The following is a 24,538-nucleotide window of genomic DNA, read 5'->3' as shown; positions in this document are numbered from 1 at the left end:
TGTTCCCAAATTTCTTTATCATTCTTAATCTCCTTTTCAAATATATCCCCCTCCCCTTCACTGAGTTATCACCTATTTGGTTTCAGATATAGATACATAGATAACATAGCTATCTACCCACACTTCTTTCTGAGCCCCATACCTGCGGGTTTACATGACTTAAGCCCATTCACCTCATGTGGATGCTTCATAAGTACTGCAAACTCACATCTGAAATAGAAGCTTATCTTCCTCTCCTCCCACACCTTCCCCTCCCTTTAAAAAAAAAAAAAACAACAACACTGCTCCCTATTTTAAATACAGCACTGCCCTTTATCTACCCAGTTCCTTCCCTGAAAAACCTGCAGTGAATGAAGAATGAAAGCCATTTTTCACTACATCTTTCCCTTAACCCCCTTCCTCCAGCATAACCAGTCTCTGGTGTATGTCGTTACTAGTGTCGTTAAGCTCTCCTCAATCCAGCAAGGACCCTTCTCTCTCTCAGCTCAAAGCCTCATTGTCTCTTGTTTGCATTGCTGCTCTAATCTCCTAGCCAATCACCTTTTCCTGGACATTGAGTTTCTCCAGTCCATTTGTGTGTATGCTGCAGCTAGAATGGCCTTGTTAGAAAATGCAGTCTGATCATCTCACTCCCCTGCCTTATAAGCCCCAGTGGCTTTCCCATTTGCTCTTAGTTAGGATGAAGTCATAATGAGGGTCATAGTCTCACCTTAAACTTGAATTCCTATTGAAGGCTTCCCTATTAATCTGCCTTTTATAAGCTCTTTGTAACACTTTGAACCTCATTATGTATGGGTATAATCAGTGATGAAGACCTTGGGTTCTGAAGCCAGAGAGGCAGAGTGTGAATCCTAATTCTGATTGCTGTTTACCAACTGTCTAAACTTTGGCTTATTGCTTTACCATCCTGTCTTCATCTGGGACTGTTTAACAGTTATGTACATCATGGGATCATTGTAATGATTAAATGAACTATCAGGTAAATCACATAGAATTTCGGTGTTGAGTAAATGTAAGCTCATCAAATTGTTATTAGAAATCCTCTCTGTTCAAGAGACAGCCTGTATCCAGTTCTGACTCTGGGGAAATGATGGGATTTGGATTCAGAGAACTAATTTCTGATCTTGGTTCAGCCATGAACTAGTTTTTGTTTTGTTAGCTTGGATAAGCATTAGTATCACCCATCAAGAGTGATCTGTGAGCCCTCTTCCACTTCCTGTTTCTTTGATTCTAATGGTAGTTTATCTGGGCACTTAAGCGTTGAATAGTCTTACCCAGGCCACAAGGTAGAAAAGAAGATCATAATAGCTCACAGTGGATCTAAAATGACCATAGCTAGCACTGGCTTATCCTAAAGGTAGCCCAGCCTCTGTTGCTTCTAATTGCTTTCATGACAGTCTTCTGCCACTCCCAGTAATATTTCCACTGTTTTTAGTCTCACAGATAGGGGCTAAAAGAGACTTTTCTCTTGAAGAAAGTCTTAGGTAGAAATTAGAAAATGCAGATTGTGGGGGCTCTAATGTCTTAAATCCCTATTGTTGATTTAAATACTAATGACAGCTCCCTCTGACCCCTTCAAAGTCCTTTCATTGTTGTCATGTCCCTTGGGAAACAAAGCAGCAGATTGTAAATCAAAAAATAGACTTTGTGGAAAATATTGAATCAGTTGCTTAGTGATTACCATCTTAGCTTTATGGGAAGGTATACTTTGAAAGATGTGTCTTACATTATAATCAGTATACACTAATGATAACTTTAGAATTTTTTTACTTTTTTTTCCTTCTTACTGTGATTGCTTGTAAGTTTTTTAATAAGCCTTTTATGTTCTTTTTGCTTTCTCCTACCTGAACTTTTGTTCTTTTCTGTTGTTTGAAACTTAACTTAGCTAATGTCTATTGGGTATTTATTGTGAATCATGTATTATTTTAAACACTTTATATGTTTCACCCCATTTAATTCTCTTCAAGAACCCAAACTTTGAGACTTCGTTATCACAAAGTAATGCATCTAATAATAAGTTTATCTGACTCCAAAGTGAATATTCTTAATTACTGCATCCTCTGTGATTTCAGGTCTCATGCTTTTATAATTTTGTGACAAGCAGTTTATCCCTCCTGCTTATTTTAAGGTTAAATTGATAGAGGGAGTGGAAGCTATGAACCTTCTTCCTAATAAATATGTAAACTTTTTGAGTGTTTTCTTAAAGGAGCACTTTTTGTATATAAGTTACAGTAGAACCTAAACTATTAAATTTCTTTCATGACATGCAGTGTTTTATAAAAAAAAAAGTCACCTAAAGCCTTAAAAAATATTTGATCATTCTTTATTAAGAAATAGGCTGATAATTTGAACAAACCAGTATAAAAACCTATCTTGAGATGAGATTAAGGAATAATTGCTGATATGGTGTGATAATTATATATGGTTATGTTTAATTTTATAATAAAAGTTTAGAACTTTAATGAACTTATTTTCAAACAAATGGAGTCTGTAGGAAAAGATAGAGGAAAAAGTTTGCTTCATCCAATCCACCAATAAAGTGTTAAAGTCACCTGTTTTCCTGGCTGCTTACTGCTGCTGCTGGTATAGAGGAGAAGGTCTATGTTTTTTTTTTTTTTTTTAAACGCTTTATTGTTTTATCTTAATTCAGTATATTGGCATTTATAAAACTTGAACATGAAAATTCACATTAAGGTTTACTCTGATTTAACATCATGAAATTTGTTTCTTGTTTCTGATAATAAATGTGCCACTTAACTATAATCTTAGCAGAGATGACTACTAATAGTAGTATATTTTATAGTATAAAAATGTATATTCTAGTTCCATATTACTGCAAAATTATTGGGCCCCCCCAAAAAAAAATGAGCTCTTCAGTTGGTCTTTGGTTCAAAGTCGTCTCTGTTTCTTTAATCCTAGGCTTTTGACCTTTATGAACAAAGATATGCTGCTGTGAAGATCCACCAGCTTAATAAAAGCTGGAGGGATGAGAAGAAGGAAAACTACCATAAGTAAATATTAATTCTTTGATTTTTATCAATTTTGAAGATACATTTAATGGTCATGGAGAATTAATACACTCTCCTTCTCGTAGACATGCCTGCAGAGAATATAGAATACACAAAGAACTGGATCACCCCAGAATAGTTAAACTCTATGACTATTTCTCCTTGGATACAGATACGTAAGTGAATGTAAACAGACATGTTGGCATTTGCTTCCCCTATTCTGTAGTGATGATACAAATATTCATTTTTCCATTGTGACTCTGAATCACTGGCTAATATTTTGTGTCTGATTTTTTTCTTTTCCCCATTGTAGGTTTTGTACAGTGTTAGAATACTGTGAAGGCAATGACTTGGATTTCTATCTGAAGCAACATAAATTAATGTCAGAGAAAGAAGCTAGGTCTATTGTAATGCAAATTGTAAATGCACTAAGATATCTCAATGAAATCAAACCCCCTATTATACATTATGATCTTAAGCCAGGTAATTAAATAAATTTGTCTTAAGTTTTTAAGCTTTAAAGAATTAAATTATCTGAAAAGTATGCTTTGTGATTTAGTTTTTAGGAGACGGTGGCATACTGGTAGAATCTGAAGTGTTTCTAAAATTGTATCACTATATTTTAAAATTATATTTTAAATGTATATTTTATTAAAATTTTTACATATGTATATTAAATGTATTATTTATTTCCCCAAAATCAGCTTTCATAGTAAACATAATGTTTTTTATCTTTGTATCATTAAATAAACTTTGTTCTTAGGCAATATCCTCCTGGTAGATGGAACAGCGTGTGGAGAAATCAAAATCACTGATTTTGGTCTGTCCAAGATCATGGATGATGACAGCTATGGTGTAGATGGAATGGATCTAACTTCCCAAGGGGCAGGCACATACTGGTAAGTGTATTATTAAAAACACCAAAATTACCTAGGTCGGTTCCCAGTCTTTTTAAAGAGAGTTTATTTTCATGTGCCGTTGAGATTACTGTGGTGTGATAAGGGTACTGATATGAAGTCTCTGAGTTGAGACTACTGGCATCAGCTCTTTTCTCATCCCGTCTTAACTGTAAATATCAGGAAACTAGAGGAAGAGAAATTTGGTGTCATTGACTACCAGCCAGAAATTCCTAATGTGGAGAATTTGTGAATCTTGTTCTGTAATGTTAGAGTGATGTTTATTATGAATCAATTCAGTTCAGTCGCTTAGTCATGTCTGACTCTTTGTGACCACATGGACCACAGCACGCCCTGTCCCATCACCAACTCCTGGAGTATACACAACTCATGTCCATTGAGTCGGTGATGCCATCCAACCATCTCATCCTCTGTTGTCACCTTCTCCTCCTGCCCTCAATCTTTCCCAACATCAGGGTCTTTTCCAGTGAGTCAGCTCTTCGCATCAGGTGGCCAAAGTATTGGAGTTTCAGCTTCAATGTCAGTCCTTCCAATGAACACTCAGAACTGATCTTCTTTAGGATGGACTGGTTGCATCTGCTTGCAGTCCAAGGGACTCTCAAGAGTCTTCTCCAACACCACAGTTCAGAAGCATCAATTCTTCTACCCTCAGCTTTCTTTATAGTCCAACTCTCACATCCATACATGACTACTGGAAAAACCATATCCTTGACTAGATGGACCTTTGTTGGCAAAGTAACATCTCTACTTTTAAATATGCTGTCTAGGTTGTCCATAACTTTCCTTCCAAGGAGTAAGCATCTTTTAATTTCATGGCTGCAGTCACCATCTGCAGTGATATTGGGGCCCCCAAAAATAGTCTCTCACTGTGTCCCCATCTATTTGCCATGAAGTGATAGGGCCAGATGCCGTGATCTTAGTTTTCTGAATGTTGAGCTTTAAGCCAACTTTTTCACTCTCCTCTTTCACTTTCATCAAGAGGCTGTTTAGTTCTTCTTCACTTTCTGCCATAAGGGTGGTGTCATCTGCATATCTGAGGTTACTGATACTTCTTCCAGAAATCCTGATTCCAGCTTGTGCTTCATGCAGCCCAGCGTTTCTCTTAATGTACTCTGCATATAAGTTAAATAAGCAGGGTGACAATATACAGCCTGGACGTACCCTTTCCTGATTTGGAACCAGTCCGTTGTTCCATGTCCTGTTCTAACTGTTGCTTCCTGACCTGCATACAGATTGCTCAAGAGGCAGGTCAGGTGGTCTGGTATTCTCATCTCTTGAAGAAATTTCCACAGTTTATTGTGGTCCACACAGTCAAAGGCTTTGGCATAGTCAATAAAGCAGAAATAGATGTTTTTCTGGAAGTCCCTTGCTTTTTTGATGATCCAGCGGATGTTGGCAATTTGATCTCTGGTTCCTCTGCCTTTTCTAAAACCAGCTTGAACGTCTGGAAGTTCACGATTCACATATTGCTGAAGCCTGGCTTGGAGAATTTTGAGCATTACTTTACTATGAATAATAATACTTAATATAACATCTTAGCTATTAAAAGCAGTATTAAGTCCTCTCTGTACAGGTTTTGTGGTTACAGTTTTTGTTTGAGATGGATGTTTTATTGTCATGAATGATAAATTTGGTACAACCTTGGTCTTTTGGACTTGAGTCTAAATGAATGTCACTCCTTCACAGTTACCTAGGTGTTGACAAAGATTACTTTATTGTGAATTTTCAAACTTTTTTTCAAAAAAAAGTTTAGTTTTCAGAATGAATGAATTTAGCAAAAGGAGTGAAATCTTAATTGGAAGGGAGATAGCTGTACAGGATGGTGATTACAAACATACATGTGACTTTAGGGTTTCTAGAACATAGTTAGCCTGGGCAGTAGAAAATGCTACAAGTTTGTATGCATTTTCACTTTTCAGAATAGGATTAGTCATAGCCATGTATTCACGTAAAGCCATTTTAGAGTTTTAAAATTATGCTTGTGGCATTTTTTTAGGAATATAATGCAGTATGTCATAGATTTTTTAAATATATGTTTAAAGAAAATCATTCAAACTGGTAACTCCTTGAAGGTCAGCACCCTGAATCAGTAAGTAATCTTGAGACTTTTTTCTTTTAGCAAGAAGACTTCTTTTTTCATCACAAAATCTTAGAATCCTAGTTGCTTGGTAGAACCCTATGTTCTGTGGAAAACAGCTTGAAACCATGTTCTAAGTAATAGATAATCCTTTGCAGAGACTCCCACATGCCGTTTCCCTCTCACTCTGGCTTCTGTAGTGTAGGGCAAGGCAATGGAATTTCCCTGGCAGATGGGCATCAGGGACGCTTATGTTTAGGGTGCTCTGCAGGAAAGAGATACAGTCGAGGCATTTCCATGTTAGGAACCTGGAATTACACTTCTTATATAAACAGTGTTTCTCAAAATGGTTAGTTTCTAGTCATATTAGTTTTTTAAGGTATGTATTTGGTAAACAATGTCCTATACAAACTTTTAGAATATGTGTCATGGTGCCTTTACAAATTGCCTTTCATCCCCTAACTGTCAGTATCACTTAGAAGAAAGTGAGTTTTATTTCTTCCTCCGTCTCAGGTTTCAAATGCAAGCATTCACTAAATCCTGCTGGTGATTTTTCCTGAAAAGCTTTGGTTCTGTTCCCATACTTTCTCTCCTTGCTTACACCCTCTTACCTTGAGGGACAGCATAGCATTGTGTTTAAGAGCCATTCTTGTTTCACACATACATAAACCTACAGAAACTACATACTTTTCATAGAACAAACCTGCCTTTTTACTTGATTTGGAGGGTAGGAAAGGATTACATCACATACAAGTTATCGGTCATCTGTCAACATTCTGCTGAAATTTAAATGATTTTAGCATAGTGAGTATAAAACAAAAAACAGTAGATTCCCATTTAGCTGTATTACTGCTTTTCAAGACTTTGTAGTTTATCCAAATTTTAGACGGGGGGAGATGCTTGCATCCTGGTGGAGCTGTTTACTTAAATTTATTTAAAAGGTAAAAGTAAATATTACAATCTGTTTTTAACTTTTTTTGTCTAAAATTATGACTATAAATTTAAAAAGTATTTTTGAATGCTCCATGTATTTCTGCTACTGCTACCATTCAAAACGGCACAGAGATTAATGAATTAATGTAACAGAGGTCCCTGGAGGGAAGCAGAGAAGGCTTGTGATAGTTGGGCAGGTCTTGAAGAGAGGGCGGTCACCGTGTCAAATGAGTATGATAAGTCACTTCAGTCCTGACTCCTTGTGACACTATGGACTGTAGCCTACCAGGCTCCTTTGTCCCTGGGATTCTCCAGGCAAGAATATTGGAGTGTGTTGCCATGCCCTTCTCCAGGGAATCTTCCCAATCCAGGGATTGAACCCCCCATCTTCTGCATTGCAGGCGGATTCTTTAACCTCTGAGCCACTGGGGAAGCCCTAACTGGGGTAAGAGCAAGCATATAAGGTTGTTATATTCAGAAGCATGTGGAGAAGCACAGTGTGGGGACCAAATGAATTGGCCAGTTTGACCAGAGAAGGCAATGGCACCCCACTCCAGTACTCTTGCCTGGAAAATTCCATGGATGGAAGAGTCTGGTAGGCTGCAGTCCATGGGGTCACTGAGAGTCAGACATGACTGAGTGACTTCACTTTCACTTTCCTGCATTGGAGAAGGAAATGGCAACCCACTCCAGTGTTCTTGCCTGGAGAATCCCAGGACGGGGGAGCCTCGTGGGCTGCCATCTATGAGGTCGCACAGAGTCGGACTTGACTGAAGTGACTTGCAGCTGCAGCAGCTGCAGCCAGTTTGAGGGGGTCAGGGGAAGAGATTTTGGAAATTTAAGTTGCTGCTAGACTAAGACAGGTCTTTTGTTACAAGCAAGAGATACAAGGTCTTACACCTTATTAGTGAGTGATGCTGAGGTTCTTTAAACAAAAGAACTGGCTGATCAGATGTGTGTTTTAGGAAGAGTTTGAACATTGGTGAAGAGGGGGATAGGAAGAGTTTCTTTCTCCTAGTGGATACTTACTCAGATTAGAACATTGTAGTTTCTAATGATAATTTGTCATTTCTATAGATAATACACATTTATAATTGACCCTTGAACAATGCAGGGATGAGGGGCACCAGCCCTCTACACGGTCAAATATCTGAGAGTAGCTTAAAGAGTTGCCCTTCATGTACATGGTTCCTCCAAAGGCCCGAAACTCACCCAACCAGGGATTGTGTAGTGCTGTAGTATTTACTATAAAAAAAAAATCCGCATGCAAGTGGACCCATGCAGTTCTAACCTGTGTTGTCAAAGGGTTAACTGTATCTTACACACTTTATCACAAAGTTGTTTGTTTTGGCGCTAGAGTCAGACGATACAAATGCTTTAAAAGTTTAGGACATCCATCAATGTATGAATAAAATGGAAGTTCTAAGATTTTACATTTACAAGTTTAAGTTATAAATTGTTAATATCCTTTCCTTTTTTTCTGCCCCTCCCCAAACTAGGTATTTACCTCCTGAGTGTTTTGTAGTTGGAAAGGAACCACCAAAGATTTCCAACAAGGTTGATGTGTGGTCAGTTGGAGTCATCTTCTTTCAGTGTCTTTATGGTAGAAAGGTAAGTATAGCAGATTTAGCTATATGGAGAGAAGTTGCATTTTCTCTTCTTGAAGTTTCATTAATTTGAAGTCAATTTAGTCAAGAATTCCAAGAATGGAGACCTAGTTGAGGCAGGAACAACAACAACAAAACCCCAAATAACCATTTATTTGACGTTAGGAATAGCCTGGGAAGCAATAATCCAAGAAAGCACTTGAACTGCGTTGCAGCTCTACACAAGAGAGGGATGCTTATAGGCAAAAAACTGCAAGGTTACATAAATTGTCAAGAATTGGGATTGGAGCTGGCCAGAAGTAAGGGTGCTGTTTATATAGTTGCAAAGTGGGGGTGACTTCTAAACTGCAAGGTTGCAGCTAGCGTTTGCTAATTGGTTTTGAAAACAACTAGTAGTGTCCCTTGGTTTGATACAGTTTGGAAAATTCAGGTTTTTTGTGATGCAGGAATGTGTCTGAAACCACATCCACAATGGCTACCCAGCTCCATTTTGGATGCTTGAACCATAGTTACCCATTTTTATTTTTTTAGGTGATCTTAAATATATCATCACTTACTAAAATTTTCATGGATCAGAATTACTTTAATGTCACATCAGCTTAACACCACTAATGTTTTTGTAGCATTAGGAATAATGGAGTCAAAACTGTTTTCTTCACTTTCTCACATCCTCTACCCCATTCTCCCCCAGCCCCCCAAAACACACACACATTTGGCCTGAGCATGTTTCCTGCTGTGCTTCCTCAGGGAAATTCCATCAAACTTAGTCCTAATGTTTCGCAAACCTCTCTTTATATTGAAGTCAGAACTACAAACTACCATGGATATCCAATCCTTATCCCCCTCAATCCCTTCATCAGTATGAAAAGTGATCCAGGGACCTGTCTGGGAATTCACTGCATGTTAGGACCAAACCCAGAGCTGTTTCATTTAACTTAATTTGTCATGCTCAAGGTGTTTTACTCTGGACTTTTCACAGATGTTTCCACTGTTCAAGCTAGTTTGAACTGTATCAGACTAAAGGACACCACTAGCTGTTTTCAAAACCATATCTACTAGCAGGCGCCAGCTGCAACCTTGTAATTTCTTCTACTAAGTAGTTCTTAAACATTTTAAACATTCAGAATAAAATATTTAATGTTTTCATCTTAATTGCTTATTTATAGTGTTTTGGCTATGTTGAGGATTGGTCAGATGGTCTTTCTCAGCCCGCTGTCAGTTATAGCCTATGAGAATACATCCAACCTATAAGTAACTAAGACTTTTTAAAACACAAATCATTTGTACTGCAGGGATTTAGTGATAATATCTGTTTAAGTATTTTGTGAGATAAATTTCTCAACATTTTATTCATTTCTTTTAAAGCCATTTGGTCACAATCAATCTCAGCAAGACATTCTTCAAGAAAATACAATATTAAAAGCCACTGATGTCCAGTTCCCTGTAAAACCTGTTGTAAGCAGTGAAGCAAAGGTACCAAATTTATGTAAATAAATTTTGTGAAGTAATTTTTTATTTCATAAGTTGTGGTTAAGACAAAGTAAACATTTGTTAATAAGGAAAGCAGAAGGGACTTCAGCCACAGGCAAGTGTATCCAATAGGGGCTGCTGATTTGCTCTGGAAAAGAACTGCTTAGGCCTTTGGTTGTGATAGTTTTTAAGGACCCAAATATAGTCCATGATTTCTTTTAAGAAGGCAGGCTAAGGAGACCATAATCTATTATTACATTTACATAAAATTCAAAAGACACAAAACTCAACTATGGTGTTTAGAAGTCAGATAGCTATTATTCCAGTAGACTGGGGCAGAGGCAGTGCCCATGACCAAAAGTGGGCATGAAGAGTCTTAGGAAGTTCTGATAAAGTTCTTTTTCTTGATTCATTTGCCAGTTATATAGCTATATTCATTTTGTGCTGTATGCTCAAAGGGAGAAAATATTACAGCAAAAAATGGCATCATTCTCTTGGCCAAACTAAATTAACAGTAAAGTGGAATGACTGTTTTACAGGAGACAAATTTCAGAAAAAGATGACTCTGGAGTTTTGTAGGGAGAAATGCAGCACTCCATAGTCAACACAGTTTACAGGCATACCCCAGAGATAGCATGGGTCCATTGCAATAAGGTGGATATTGCAGTAAAGGAGGTCACACACTTTTTGGTTTTCTGGTGCACATGTAGTCTATTAATTAGTGCGGTAGCATTATACCTAAAAAAAAAAAATGTATATACCTTAATTAAAAATACTTGCTTGCCAAACACTGCTAAATAAACATCATCTGAAACTTCAGCCAGCCTTTTTGCTGGTGGAGGGTCTTGCCTTGCTGTTGATGGCTGCTGATTGATCACGGTGGTGATGCTGAGGCAGTATCACATTGATGGGACTCTTCCTTTCATGAACAGTTTCTCTGTTGCATACAGTGCTTTTGAGAGAAGTTCTACTGTGAGTAAAATGATTTCAAAATTGAGTCAATCCTCTCAAACCCTGCCACTGCCTTATGAAACTTAAGTTTATTTAATATTCTGAATCCTTTGTTGTCATTTCAGCAATTAAACTTGCGATCTTATATGGGCACAGTTCATGGCATCCCCCAAACAATTACAGGAGTTACAAGTCACTGATGACCACCACAAATAAAGTCATGATGCAAAGTCAAAACCTGCTAGGATTACCAAATGTGACAGAGTGAGCACATGCTGTTCGAAAAATGGTACCAATAGGTTTGTTTGACGCAGGGTTGCCACAAACCTTCACTTTGAAAAAAACAAAAAACACAGTATTTGCAAAGTGGAATAGAACAAGGTATGCCTGTATTGGAAGTCTTAGCCAGAACAGTTAGGCAAGAAAAAGAAAAAAGAGGCATATAAATCAGAAAGGAAGAAGTAAAACTGTCACTATTGGTAGACAAGGGTTTTTATATATAAAATGATACTAAAGATGTAGACCAAAAAAGCGGCAGCAAGGACTCACATATTGTATACCAACATTCACAATAAGTCAACCAACAGATAAATGGGTAAACAAAATGTAGCATATACATGCAGTGGAATATTAGCCTTAAAAAAGAACGAAATTCTGATGCATGCTACAACATGGATGACTTGAACATCATGCTAAGTGAAAGACACAGAAGGTCGACTATTGTATGATTCCACTCACATAAGGTGCTTAGAATAGCTAAATCATAAAAGAACATACTGGTTACCAAGGGCTGGGGGAAGAAGGAGTAGGGAGATACTGCTTAATGGGTACAGATTTCAGTTTTAGATGATGAAAAAGTTCTGCAGATGGATAGTGGTGATACTGCAGCGTGAGTGTACTTAATGTCACTGAATTGTATACTTGGGTTAAAAATGCTCATTTTTATGTTATGTATATTTTAATCTCCATAAAATTTTTTTGAAACAAAAGAAATACAGCTTTCCAGCAATAAGTAGTAGCAATAATATTTAGTACTGTGAACAACTAGAGAGTTGAGAGTTGCATTTGCAGTAATTTTATTGCTAGTTTCTTTTAATGTGAACCCCCAGTGAAATCTGTTTTCTGAAATGTGTCCATCATCTGTAGTATTCAGTTGATTAATACTTAGAAAAGGAAAAGATTTTAATTGCTGATTTTTTTTTTAAAGGCCTTTATAAGACGCTGTTTGGCATACCGAAAAGAAGATAGGTTTGATGTGCACCAACTGGCAAATGACCCCTACCTTCTCCCACACATGAGAAGATCCAATTCTTCAGGCAACTTACACATGGCTGGGCTGACCGCATCCCCCACACCCCCTTCTTCGAGCATAATTACTTACTGACTTTCCTCCAAAATCGGCATGATGTCTTTGAATCGCTTCCAGATGCACACTTGAGTTTGAGAGCTTTTGAGTGTTTTTGTTGTTTTCTTTTTTACACAGGATATGATTGAGAACTGTTTGTGAACTGAAGTTCTTCATAGAGTCGTTTGTATAGAGTGGATCATGGACCCTGAATAAATGTACACTTCTGGCTGTAACCTTAAGCAGTGAAGGGTGACTGCCTGTTGCACAGAAACAGGAATACCATGTTAAAGAAAAGTGGTTTTTGTTGGGGAGGGGAACACTGTAAATAACGTTTATAATACTTCAGTACATTTGGTTGTTACTCGAGAGTTCTAATATGAAGGGTAGTTTTTCATTATTTAAAAACACATGGAAAATGAGACATATTTCTAACACAAGAACTATACAGTGCCTGGATACATTATTCAGCATTCAGCAGTTTATCTGCTGCAACCAAAGTAAGAATGGAATGACGCTGACAGTTGTGTTTTACAGTAACAGGATGTGAGAGAATCTTTGGGCAAAGTTAGACTTTGTCATTTGCCTATTCTGGCTTTTACCAGGTTGTACCTCGAAATCACATGTCCGCTCTTTTCACTGGTTATGTTAAAGGGAGAGCTGTTCCTAGATACTTTAGGCCTTTGACAAAGTGCACTGCTTATTTTGGAATCAGTTGAAGTAACTAAATTATGGTATTTCCAGTGTTCTCAACATGTTAGAACTGTTAACAGGTATTTTTATTTTGTTACCAGGCCTTGTTCATTCAAACAAGTGACAATATGTAACCAAATGCAGACCAGTTCTATGCAGGATAATGATAAATTCCCTTCTAGCTCTATTGTAAATTGTTGTACAGATGTCATATTTCAACTAGCAAGTTTCAGCAGCTTATTCTTGTACAAATGTTTAAAAATATGGCTTTTCTAATTGGATATTGTATTTTTTTTAAGTCTTCTTGAAGGCGCTTTAATTGCTGCTAAATGGTGTTTTGCTTCTTTGCTAAAAAAAAAAAAAAAAAAATCAAATGACCTCCTTAAAAGGTGCAAGTTGGACTGTACATCATAGAAAGATTATTAAAAGCAGGCATTTGTTAACAATCAAGACATGAAAAAATGATCCATGTTGGACATAAAGAGTTCTTGAAATCAGTTTCTTGATTTCTAGGGCTGTGGGAGCACATATGTAATAGATTTATAAATTGTTCATGGTAATTCTACATTTCTAGCAGGTTCTAATCAGCAAGGTGGGATGACAGTCCCTTAAACAAGTTTCTTGCGGTTTGTACAGATTTGTTAAAATGTGAACATTTCCTAACTGCCTTGTATGGTAGAAACCGTTATTTTTCAGGATGCTGTATTTCACTCCTTTAAGAAATTTCTTTATCATCACATTCATTATGTTTAACACAGATTCTCCTTAATATTGTACAGTTAATGGTGGCTCTAATTTCTGATATTGCAAGCCATTTTGTTCTTTCATTGTACATAGACACATTGTCTCTTTAAGATGCTGCTGAAATTGTAGAGAATGTAGCCAAAACAGTAATAAACAATGACAGTTAAAATTTAAAGACTATGAAATTACATTTGAAGGGAGCTTTCAAGACTTAGGACATTGACTGGGCTCCTTTACTTAAGAATCAGCTGAATAAATTCTTGAAGTATACTTCAAGATAAGCATGAAGGGGTTTCAAGCTGTTAAAGTATACCTAATAACCATTATCAAGGCTAATCCTAGGTAAGTAACACTTAGCCCTATTGGGAATGGCTTAAGGGCTGTACCTGTTCTTTGTAGATCAAGATAGAAATCCTATTTTAAAACATATTGACATAAGTAATGGAATGTTAGCATTAATTGAGTGCTTTAGGTGCTGTCTGCAAATTTTTCAGTTTTGTTGTTTGAGTTTTCATTCTTCTGAATCCTAAAATACTATGTTCATTATAGTAACTGTTATTTAAAGATCCCAATTAAAATACCCAGTTTTGTTTAAAATTTTAGTGAGGTATATAAGTGGATGTCTACATCTAACATGAGATTGAAGAAGAGGTGCAGACTTAGATCACTGGCCTTTATCATATTATTTTCAAATAAATGGAAGTGACTGCTACTGTCAAAATGCAGAAAAGGAAGAGAATAAGCCATAAAATAAAATTGCTTCCCTGGGCTTAGGTAATCATCTGTTTAGAATCCAAGGTGTTTAAGTGACAAGCCAGCTTTTAGACCCTCTATTCCTCTTAAAGTTTTTCCAAAGAAATGACACAGCTTTGGGATAGTATGCCCCTACCCCAGCAAGTACAAGATAGCTAACTGAGCCAAAGTGAGAACTGTTACCTTTACCTGAGACACTAGTATTTATCACTAATTCAGTCATGCTGGTAATCTTTTACTCTAATTAGCTTTTGAGGCTTAAATTGTTTTTTGTTCCCCTAAATTCTGTCCTCAGAATTAAATCATTTCCTTTACCCTTAGACAGTAGTCAAGGTCTCCTCCCTTTAAGAAGCACTGCAAGGTAAATGAATAGTTTCTGCATATAATTTAAAATATTTCTCTGATATGAATTAGCTCTAGTGCATGCATGCTGAGAGGAAGTTAAGTGTAGAAACCACACTAATTTATTAAGTCTGGAGTTGGGTAGATACTTGGTTGTTTTTCAAAAATAAAGTTTTAAGTCTATTTTTTATTCACTGGCTGTCATCCCCCTCTCCTAAAAAAATAATTTTCAATTTAAATGGTACATAAAATGTGAACAAATACTTCTACAAATACCTCATTACATGAAACCAAAATGGTAGAATTTCAGTGAAACAAATTTAAAGAATATATTGTGTGTTTTGCTGTTGATTGTTACTTATTAAATACAGTAATGCTGATTACCATTAGATGTTATTAGCTATGTTTTGCAGCAGTAGTGCAGACTGCCCAGGCCTATTAGATTGTGAGTTTACTTTTAGAGTTTACATTACTGTTTGATCTGTGTGTGGGAAAGGCAGACTTATACTTACACACATTTTAACATCACACTGGCACATCTTAAAATAATCCCACTTTAAATTTTGACATGTTATCTGATCATTTTCCTCCCAAATATACTAAACTTTAATGTTCTTAGGGCTTAATTTATTTTAAAAATTATTTTAGCAGCTAGCTTTAAAATAAAATTATTAGAATTCTAGTTCTTGGGTTTCAGGACTTCTGTAAAAGTCTTAGAATTTCTACAACTTTCTGTTGATTTGAATTACAACATATCTCCACCATTTACCTTCCCCTGCTTTGATTTCCCTCCTTTTTTTGAAGATTCTTCTTGTTGAGAATTCTTGGATTTTTGAATGGGAAAGATTTGAGTAAATGTGTATTGACTAACTTCAGAACAACTGCATAGGGCCAGAGGAGAACTCAGAGGAGTTATCTTTCAATAGGATCAAAATGCATAGTTTTCACCTGGAAATTCTCACTCATTTAACATACTGGAAATGTATATTACCTACATACATATGACAGTTTTAAAAAGGCAATAGCAATAGTACTGGTTAAGAACCCAGTTTATAACCAGGTTCTTTGGGTTTAAATGTTGACTGCCATTTACTGCCACTGTGTCTCAAGTTCCTCGTCTGAAAATGAGGATAACAGTACCTACCACACAAAGTGGTTTCAAGGAATAAATGAGTTCATGCACATAAAGCACTTAGAACCCAGCTCATTGTAATACCATGTGTATAAAGCTATTATTCTCATTTAAAGACTCAAAGGTTATTCTGTTGCTTTTATCCTACATATGTAGTCCACTTGGCTTCCTGTGAAATCCTATTTTCCCCTTAAGAAACAAGTTCTATAGTATTTTTTACTTGTTTTAAATGATTAGATTACCTGAAAAGGGAAGGTGGTGGAGTATAACAACAATAGCAACAAACAGTAACTTTGTCTCAACTGTAGTTACCAAAAGGATCACACTCTACCCATTTAGGCTATTTCATCAGAGGAAATTCTACCATACATCCCAGGGTTTTCCTTGATAATACAAGTCATCTGAGGTAGAATAGGTGCTATTATACCAGTTTTACAGAGGAGAAACATTTGGAGAAAAGAAATAACTTGGTAAGAACACAGTAACTAGTAAATGACATCAGAACTAAAGCACAGCTCCTGGAGTTCTAAAGCAAAGTTCTTACTATGCTAACACCTTGCTTCTTTGTTAGAACACATTAGTGTGTTAAATCATGATTGTTCAAAATAACAAAAATGAACAGATACAAATATGACTATAACCATGAAAGAGCAGTATAAAGAGTTCTTCAGTTGTTAGATCAGGAATGCTGTCTGAGCTGTGCCCAGATGGCCGAGAGTCACTTGAGAGAGGGCTTTTTGTCCAGACTCGTCCTAGGCAAGGTAGAGAGTGGGTCACAAGCCTTTTCCTATTCTCACACTTGTTTTTCATTGCATTTTAAATTTATTAATAACTGATCAGGTTAACTTATAGGGATCAGTTCACCTTTCTCATCCTCAGCCAACTTTCATGAAGGTAGAAGGTAGATTCTGCTTCCTCTCCCTGCAGTGGTACCAGTTGGTCTCAGAAGAAATCTGGAAAAACTGATTATTAAGTAAAAAACTTGAGAAAGTCTTACAAATCTAATGAAATTACCCATGAATGCTGCTCCAGTGCCGTGATCACAAGTGAGTAATCCTGACTGCAAGTGACTCTTGAATTTCTTAAAAGCCTGCTACATGATCCATTTTCATCTGAAGAACTTAGGCTGTTCCCATAGCCAGATACCTAAGCTAAAGAGTAGATGTGCATGACCAGCACTGTCCTGTTCTTAATATATGGTATATTTGGTTTAAATACTTTTTATATGAGATAATGATTTATTTCTAGGATATGACAAACTTAGATTCTAAAACTATGGCAGACTTAAGATTCTAAAACTACCTGATCTAAAGAATGAGTATGGCTGATACATGTCATTCATATTGATCCTATTTCATCTCTTTATACCTTTGGTCTGCTGATGACCAAATTCATAACCTCCTTTGAAGGAGGTATTCAGAAGAGTGAAGAGTGGGGAAAGCCTGGGTTTTTAAGTCTGACCTGACTTTGCATTTGTCTTTGTTCCTTAATAACTGAGTGCCCTTAGAGGAGTCACTGACAGCCTCTCTCGGCTTACTTTCTACATCTGTGAAGTGTGTATTCTAAAAGGACCACCTTGCAGTAAGTTCCACCAGCTAACATGGCATGACCTTTGACCGGTCAGATCAAATGCTGGCCATAGTGCAGAACTGAGAGGATCAAGAGTAATTGTAGGACACCCTGAGGAAGGGATAAGAACAATTGGGGTGAGGAGCTCAGGGGACTAAGCAGCAGCCATTTATCAATATGGAGTTGTTTCTGTATGTTAACCTATAAGTCTGTGCATAACTGCTTAGTATGAGCACTGAGTGTCAGCAGTGACAAGATAGGCTCCATAAATGATTCCCTTCATTTCAGCACATGCAGCTATTTTAGAAGTTTGCAAATCCAATGACTTGCACATCCTAGGTGCATGACTATTGTGGGTTGGAGGCTTAATTGGTTTGTTTCAGAACTCTTGTTTTCTTCACTTTAGAAATGCTAGTTGGATCTCAAGACTGTTTCTGTTCGAGCCACCCTGAATATTAAATAAAATCATTGGTGGTTGCTGGACTGATGTAAAAAAATTTTTTTACTGTTACTTTTTGACAATTTAAACTTCAGTAGGAATGTTTTAGAATCTAATCCCTATGGGCTTCTTTCCCCAGAGATACAGAATAGATTCATATGCAGTTATTAGTTAAAAAAAAAAACAAACAACCTTTATTCCTTATGGTAACCACAAAGCAAAAATCTAGAGTAGATATACAAAAGATAAATCTAAGCATACCACTATATAAAAATCATGAAGAGAAGAACTACCAAATAGAAAGAAAAAATAGCAATAATTACATACCTATCAATTACTTTTAATGTAAATGGACTAAGCTCTCCAATCAAAAGATGCAGAGTGGCTAAATATATGCTGCCTACAAGAGACTTCAGATGTAAGGACACACATCTCAAAGTGAAGGGATGAAAATAGATACTCATGCAAATGGAAACAGAAGCTGATAGGTGTATCAGACAAAACAGACCTTGAAGACAAAGGCTGTGGTAAGACAGACAAGGGTGTTACTATGTAATAATAAAAGGATCAACCCAATAAGATACAATGTATGTAAATATTTATATACCCAACATAGAAGCACCTAAATATATAAATCAAATATTAACAGACCTAAAGTGAGAAACAGTAATACAATAACAGTAGGGAATTTTAATATCCACCTTTATGAATGGGTAAATCATCTAGACAGAAAATAAGGAAACATCAGCCTTAAATGACATGTTAGACCAGATGAACTTAACAGACCTGAAAAACACTGGCCAGGGCAGCAGCCGGCGCCCCCCCCCCCCCCCGCATTGCGGTCAAATTCATGTAAAACTTCTGACTCCTCCAAAACTACTAATAGCCTTGTATTGATGCTGATAATAAAACAATCGATAAAGACATTTTGTATGTTATATATATTATATACTGTATTCCTAAAATAAAGCTATAGAAATGTTAAGAAAATAAGAAAATATATACATTTACTACTGTATTTGTCAACACCATAAGTTTAAAAGACAAATCATCTGTCAGTACCTACATCAATACTGTCTTTTGTGTTTTGTATAATACTGTAGATATTACACGTATTAACAGTAGACATTAAAAATGAAGAAAACATTTATTTACAGGTATAATAATTCATGTATCAGTAATGAAGCAGTAATATTGCTTTATGGTAGCCTCCTATAATCCACAGAAAGACTTAACCAGCCTATACACTAAGAATGAATCATTATGGAAATTTTATGGTACAAACTAGTAGTCATATAACATAGTATTGGAAACACTGTTACACATTAAAAAAAATTTACCTACAGTGATAGGCTGTTTTGCAATTTCTCCAGTTACAAGGGAGGTAGCCGCTGCTGCTGCTAAGTCACTTCAGTCATGTCTGACTCTATGACCCGACAGACGGCAGCCCACCAGGCTCCTCTGTCCCTGGGATTCTCCAGGCAAGAATACTGGAGTGGGTTGGCATTTCCTTCTCCAACGCATGCATGCATGCTAAGGCGCTTCAACCGTGTCTGACTCTGCGACTCCCACCAGGCTCCTCTGACCATGGGAGTCTCTAGGCAAGAATACTAGAGTGGGTTGCTATTTCCTACTCTGCAAGAGAGGTAGACTATATAGTAATATAATTCTTTGAATGCAAAGTTATAAAGCAGTGAGAAAACTAACACATTGGTTTCATATTAAATATCACTCACCTTATGTCTATGTAAAGATAGGTTATCCACTTCAGTACATCTTGCGCATAATGTTCTACACATATAATTTCATGTATCTGTTGAAAAAAAAGTCTATGTATAAGAGCCCCCACACAAGTCAAACCCATGCTGTTCAAAGGTCAACTGTATATAGAACATTCCATCCAAAACAACAAAATACACATTCTTCAAGTTGTACATCCAACATTCTCCAGGATAGATCGTGTTAGGCCACAAAACAAGTCTTAATAAATGTAAGACTGAAATTGTAACAAGCATCTTTTCCAACCACAATAGCTTTAAACTAGAAATCAATTATAAGAAGAAAACTGAAAAATCCACAAATATGTGAAGATTAAACAAGATACTACTGAAAAACAAAAATGAGTCAAAATAAGTTTTAAAGATACCTTGAGACAAATAAAAAAAATGCAACACAGCAAAACTTAAAAGAGATGCCTCAAAAGCTGTTCTAAGAGGGGCTCATGGTGATAAATGCCTACCTCAATAAACAAAAATTTCAAATCATAACTTCACACCTCAAGGACCTCAAAATTTCAGATCACAACTTTACACCTTCAAGAAGAAAAAGAAAAAAACCGAAGTTAGGAGAAGATAGGAAATGATGAAATCATCAGAAATAAAACAGACTTAAAAAAACATGAAACTAAGAGCCGGTTCTTTAAATTGATAAGATTGACAAACTTTTGGCTAGACTAACCAACAAAAAAGAGGACTCAAAATCAGAAGTGAAAAAATAGGTGTTAAAATTATTTTTAACAGATCCACAGAAATACAAAGGATCATAAGAGACTGCTACAAACAATTATACACCAAAAAATTTGACAACCTAGAGAAAAGGATAAATTCCTAGTAACATAAAACTAGCCAAGATTGAATCGAAGGAATAGAAAATCTGAACACACCAATTACTAGTAAGAAGACTGAATCAGTATCAAAAACCTAACGAAAGGAACAGATGACGTCACTGGTGAATTCTACTGAATATTTAAATGATACCAATCTTTCTCAAACTCTCTCAAAAAAAAAACAGGAGAGAATATTTTCAAATTTATTTTACAAGGCTAACCGTACCCCAACGACAAAACCAGATGATGACACAAAAGATAATTACAAGCAAATATCCCTAATGTACATAAAATATGAAAATCCTCAACAAAATATTAGCCAACCTAGTTCAACAACTCATTAAATAATCATACACCTTGACTAAGTGGGATTTATTCCAGGAATGCAAGAAATAAATCATCTGCATGCAATATAATACACAGTATTAACCAAATGAATAAAAATCTTATGATTGAAGGTATTTCTAGATGGGCTTAGGAGACTAGCATTGTTGATTTCCAGAATTGTTTGTGCAGTGATTCAGGAGCTGGAGACAAGATGGTGGAGTAGAAGGATTTGAGCTCACCTCCTTTTACAAAACACCTTTTACAAAACTGCCGAACAATCATCAACAAAAACAGACTTTAATCCTAAAAAAAAAAAGTTATTCTACACACAAAGACAAAGAAGAAGCCACAACAAGATGGTAGGAGGACCACTGTTGTGATATAACCAAATAACGTATCTGCCAGGTGGGCAACCCACAAACTGGAAAAAATAATTATATTGTAGAGGATCTCCCACAAGAATGAGAGTTCTAACTCCCTCATCAGGCTCCCCAGCCTGGGGGTCTGACATCAGGAGGAGGAGAAGCCTCCAAAGCATTTTGCTTTGAAGACCAGTCGGCTTGAGCACAGGAGCTCCAGAAGACTAGAGGCAACAGAGACTCCACTCTTGGAGGTGCACGCAAGTTTTCATGTGTACTAGGTCTCAGAGCAAAGTAGTCATTTGATAGATGGAGCCAGACATACCTGCGGGTCTTGGAGGGTCTCCTGGGGAGGTGAGGGTTAGCTGTAGATCACTGTAGAGGCAAAGACACTGGTGGTTGCCTCAGGGAATATCCATCAGCATAAGCTCTCTCAGAACCGAGACCTAGCCCCACCCAACAGCCTGCAGGCTCCAGTGCGAGGACACACCTCAGGCCAAACAGAATAGGAACACAGCCCCACCCACCAGCTACCACCAGGCTACCTGAAGTTGCCCTGAGCCAAAAACCACCTATAAGGACACCCTTTGACATGGCTCTGCCTACCAGAGGGTTAAGATCCAGCTTTACCCACCAGTGGGCAGGCACCAGCCCCTCCCACCAGGAAGTCTGCACAAGACCAATCTCACACACTAGGGAGGAGACACCAGAACCAAGAAGAATTACAACAATCCTGCAGCCTGAGGAATGAAGACCACAAATACAGATAATTAGACAAAATGAGACAGCAGAGAAATAAGCTTCAGATGAAGGAACAAGATAAAATCCCAGAGCAACAACTAAATGAAGTGGAGACAGGCACTCTATCTGAAAAAGAATTTAGAGTAATGACAGTAAAGGTAATCCAAAATTTTGGAAAAAGAATGGGGGCACAGACTGAGAGGATATAAGAAATATTTAATGAAGAGCCAGAACCTTAAAAAACAAACAGAGCTAAACCATATAATAACTGACCTGAAAAATACACTCTAATGAATTGATAGCAGAATAATTGAGACAGATGAATGAATAAGTGATCTGAAAGATAAACTGATGGAAATCACTGCTGGGGAACAGAATTAAGAAAAAAGAAGTGAGGACAGCCTAAGAGACCTCTGGAACATTAAATGCACAGACATTCACATTATAGGGGCCCCAGGAGGAAAAGAGAGAGAGAAAGGGCCTGAGAAATTATTTGAAGAGGTAATAGCCAAAAACATCCATAACATGAGAAAGGAGACACTCAAGTCCAGGAATTGCAGAGTCCCATGCAGGATAAGCCCAAGGAGGAACACACTAAGACAAACAATCAAATTAACAAAAATTAAAGATAAATGCAACAAAGGAAAAGAAACAAACAACATACAAAGGAATTCCCATAAGTTTTTCAGCTCATTTTTTCAGCAGAAATGCTGCAGGCCAGAAGAGAGTGGCATAATATATTTAAAGTGATGAAGGAAAGAAACCAACCAAAAACAAGCTACCCAGTAAGGTTTCATTCAGATTCAGCATAGAGATGAAAAGTTACACAAAAAAGTAAGTTAAAGATATTTTAGCACTATCAAACCAGCTTTACAATAAATGCTAAAGGAATTTCTCTGATGGAAAAGAACACAACTAGAAACAAAGAAAATTACTAATGGGAAAGCTCACCAGTAAAGATAAAAAGATACAATAGAGCTAGGAAATCATCCACATACACAAACACTATATCAAAACCAGCAACTGTGAGGAGAGGAGAGAACAAATGCTGGATATTGGATATGCATTTGAAATAAGAGACCAGCCACTTAAACCTGTATATACATAGACTGCTATATTAAAACCTCATGTAAACCAAAAATCTGTAATAGGTACACACACAAAAAAGAAAAAGCAATCCAAACACAACACTAAAGATAGTCATGATATCACAAGAGAAGAAAACAAAAGAGGAAGGGAAGGAAAAAGACCTACAAAAATAAATCCAAACAAGAAAACAATAAGGACAGACATGTTGATAATTACCTTAAATGTAAATGGACTAAATGTTCCAACCAAAAGACCCAGACTGACTGAATGGATACAAAAACAAGACCCGAATATACGTTGTCTATAAGAGACTCACTTCAGATCTAGGGACACATATAGACTGAAAGTGAAGAGATGGAAAAAGATATTCCATGCAAATGGAAATCAAAAGAAAGCTGGAGTAGGAATACTCATATCAGACAAAACATGTTAAAATGAGACTGTTGAAAGAGATAAAGGATATTACATAATGATCAAGGAATCAATCTAAGAAGATGTAACAATTGTTATTGAATTTGCACCCGACATAGGAGCATCTCAATATATAAGGCAAATGCTGACAGCCACAAGAGGAGAAATCAACAGTAACAATAATAATGGTGAACTGTAACACCCCACTAACATCAATGGACAGATCATCCAGACAGAAAACCAGTAAGGAAACACAGGCCTTAAATGACACAAAAAACATCATGGACTTAATTGATATTTACAAAACATTCCATCTGAAAGTGGCAGAATATACATTCTTCTCAAGTGCACATGGAACATTCTCCAGGGCAGATCACAGGCTGGGCCACAAAGTTAGTCAGTCAGTTCAGTCGCTCAGTCATGTCCGACTCTTTGTGACCTCATGAATCGCAGCATGCCAGGCCTCCCTGTCCATCACAAACTCCCGGAGTTCACTCAAACTCATGCCCATCAAGTCGGTGATGCCATCCAACCATCTTATCCTCTGTCGTCCCCTTCTCCTCCTGCCCCCAATCCCTCCCAGCATCAGGGTCTTAACCTGGGTATATTTAAGAAAATTGAAACCATAATAACCAACTTCTCCAACCACAGTGCTATGAGATTAGACATCAACTACAGGAAAAAACTATAAAAGAAAAAAAAAAAAAGAAACACAAACATGTGGAGGCCAAACAATATGGTACTGAACAATCAAGAGATCACTGAAGAAATCAAAGAGGGAATTTAAAAAATGCCTTGAGACAAATGAAAATATAACAATCTAAAATCTATGGGATACAGCAAAAGCAGTTCTAAGATGGAAGCTTACAGATTACCATAAACTTCTATTGCTACAAGCTCATGCTCAGATTGAATTTTGCTGAAATGAGATAATTCATTCACAAGACATTGAGGCTTTCTCATGTGCCATGTTAGAAGGAAGTGGTTGCTGCCCTGAGCTCATCTACCAGCCAGTGGTCATGGGTG

The 24,538-nt window shown here is 36.9% G+C and overlaps 1 protein-coding gene across 1 annotated transcript in view; it reads left to right on the top strand.

Annotated features, from left to right (window-relative positions):
* Positions 1–13,920, top strand: part of TLK1 (tousled like kinase 1) — a 163,261-nt gene extending 149,341 nt beyond the window's left edge. Inside the window, exons 15-21 of the mRNA XM_043487915.1 lie at positions 2,920–3,011; positions 3,095–3,184; positions 3,322–3,491; positions 3,772–3,907; positions 8,435–8,546; positions 9,908–10,015; positions 12,171–13,920. Coding sequence (XP_043343850.1) covers positions 2,920–3,011; positions 3,095–3,184; positions 3,322–3,491; positions 3,772–3,907; positions 8,435–8,546; positions 9,908–10,015; positions 12,171–12,347 — 885 coding nt within the window. The 3' untranslated portion in view covers positions 12,348–13,920. The remainder of the gene's footprint in view (positions 1–2,919; positions 3,012–3,094; positions 3,185–3,321; positions 3,492–3,771; positions 3,908–8,434; positions 8,547–9,907; positions 10,016–12,170) is intronic.
* The last annotated feature ends 10,618 nt before the right edge of the window (positions 13,921–24,538 follow it).

The sequence above is a fragment of the Cervus canadensis genome, chromosome 15 (genome assembly GCF_019320065.1).
Source record: "Cervus canadensis isolate Bull #8, Minnesota chromosome 15, ASM1932006v1, whole genome shotgun sequence".
Classification (NCBI taxonomy): domain Eukaryota; kingdom Metazoa; phylum Chordata; class Mammalia; order Artiodactyla; family Cervidae; genus Cervus; species Cervus canadensis.
The sequence above is the reverse complement of the archived record's forward strand: the minus strand, read 5'-3'. Positions and strand labels throughout refer to the sequence as shown.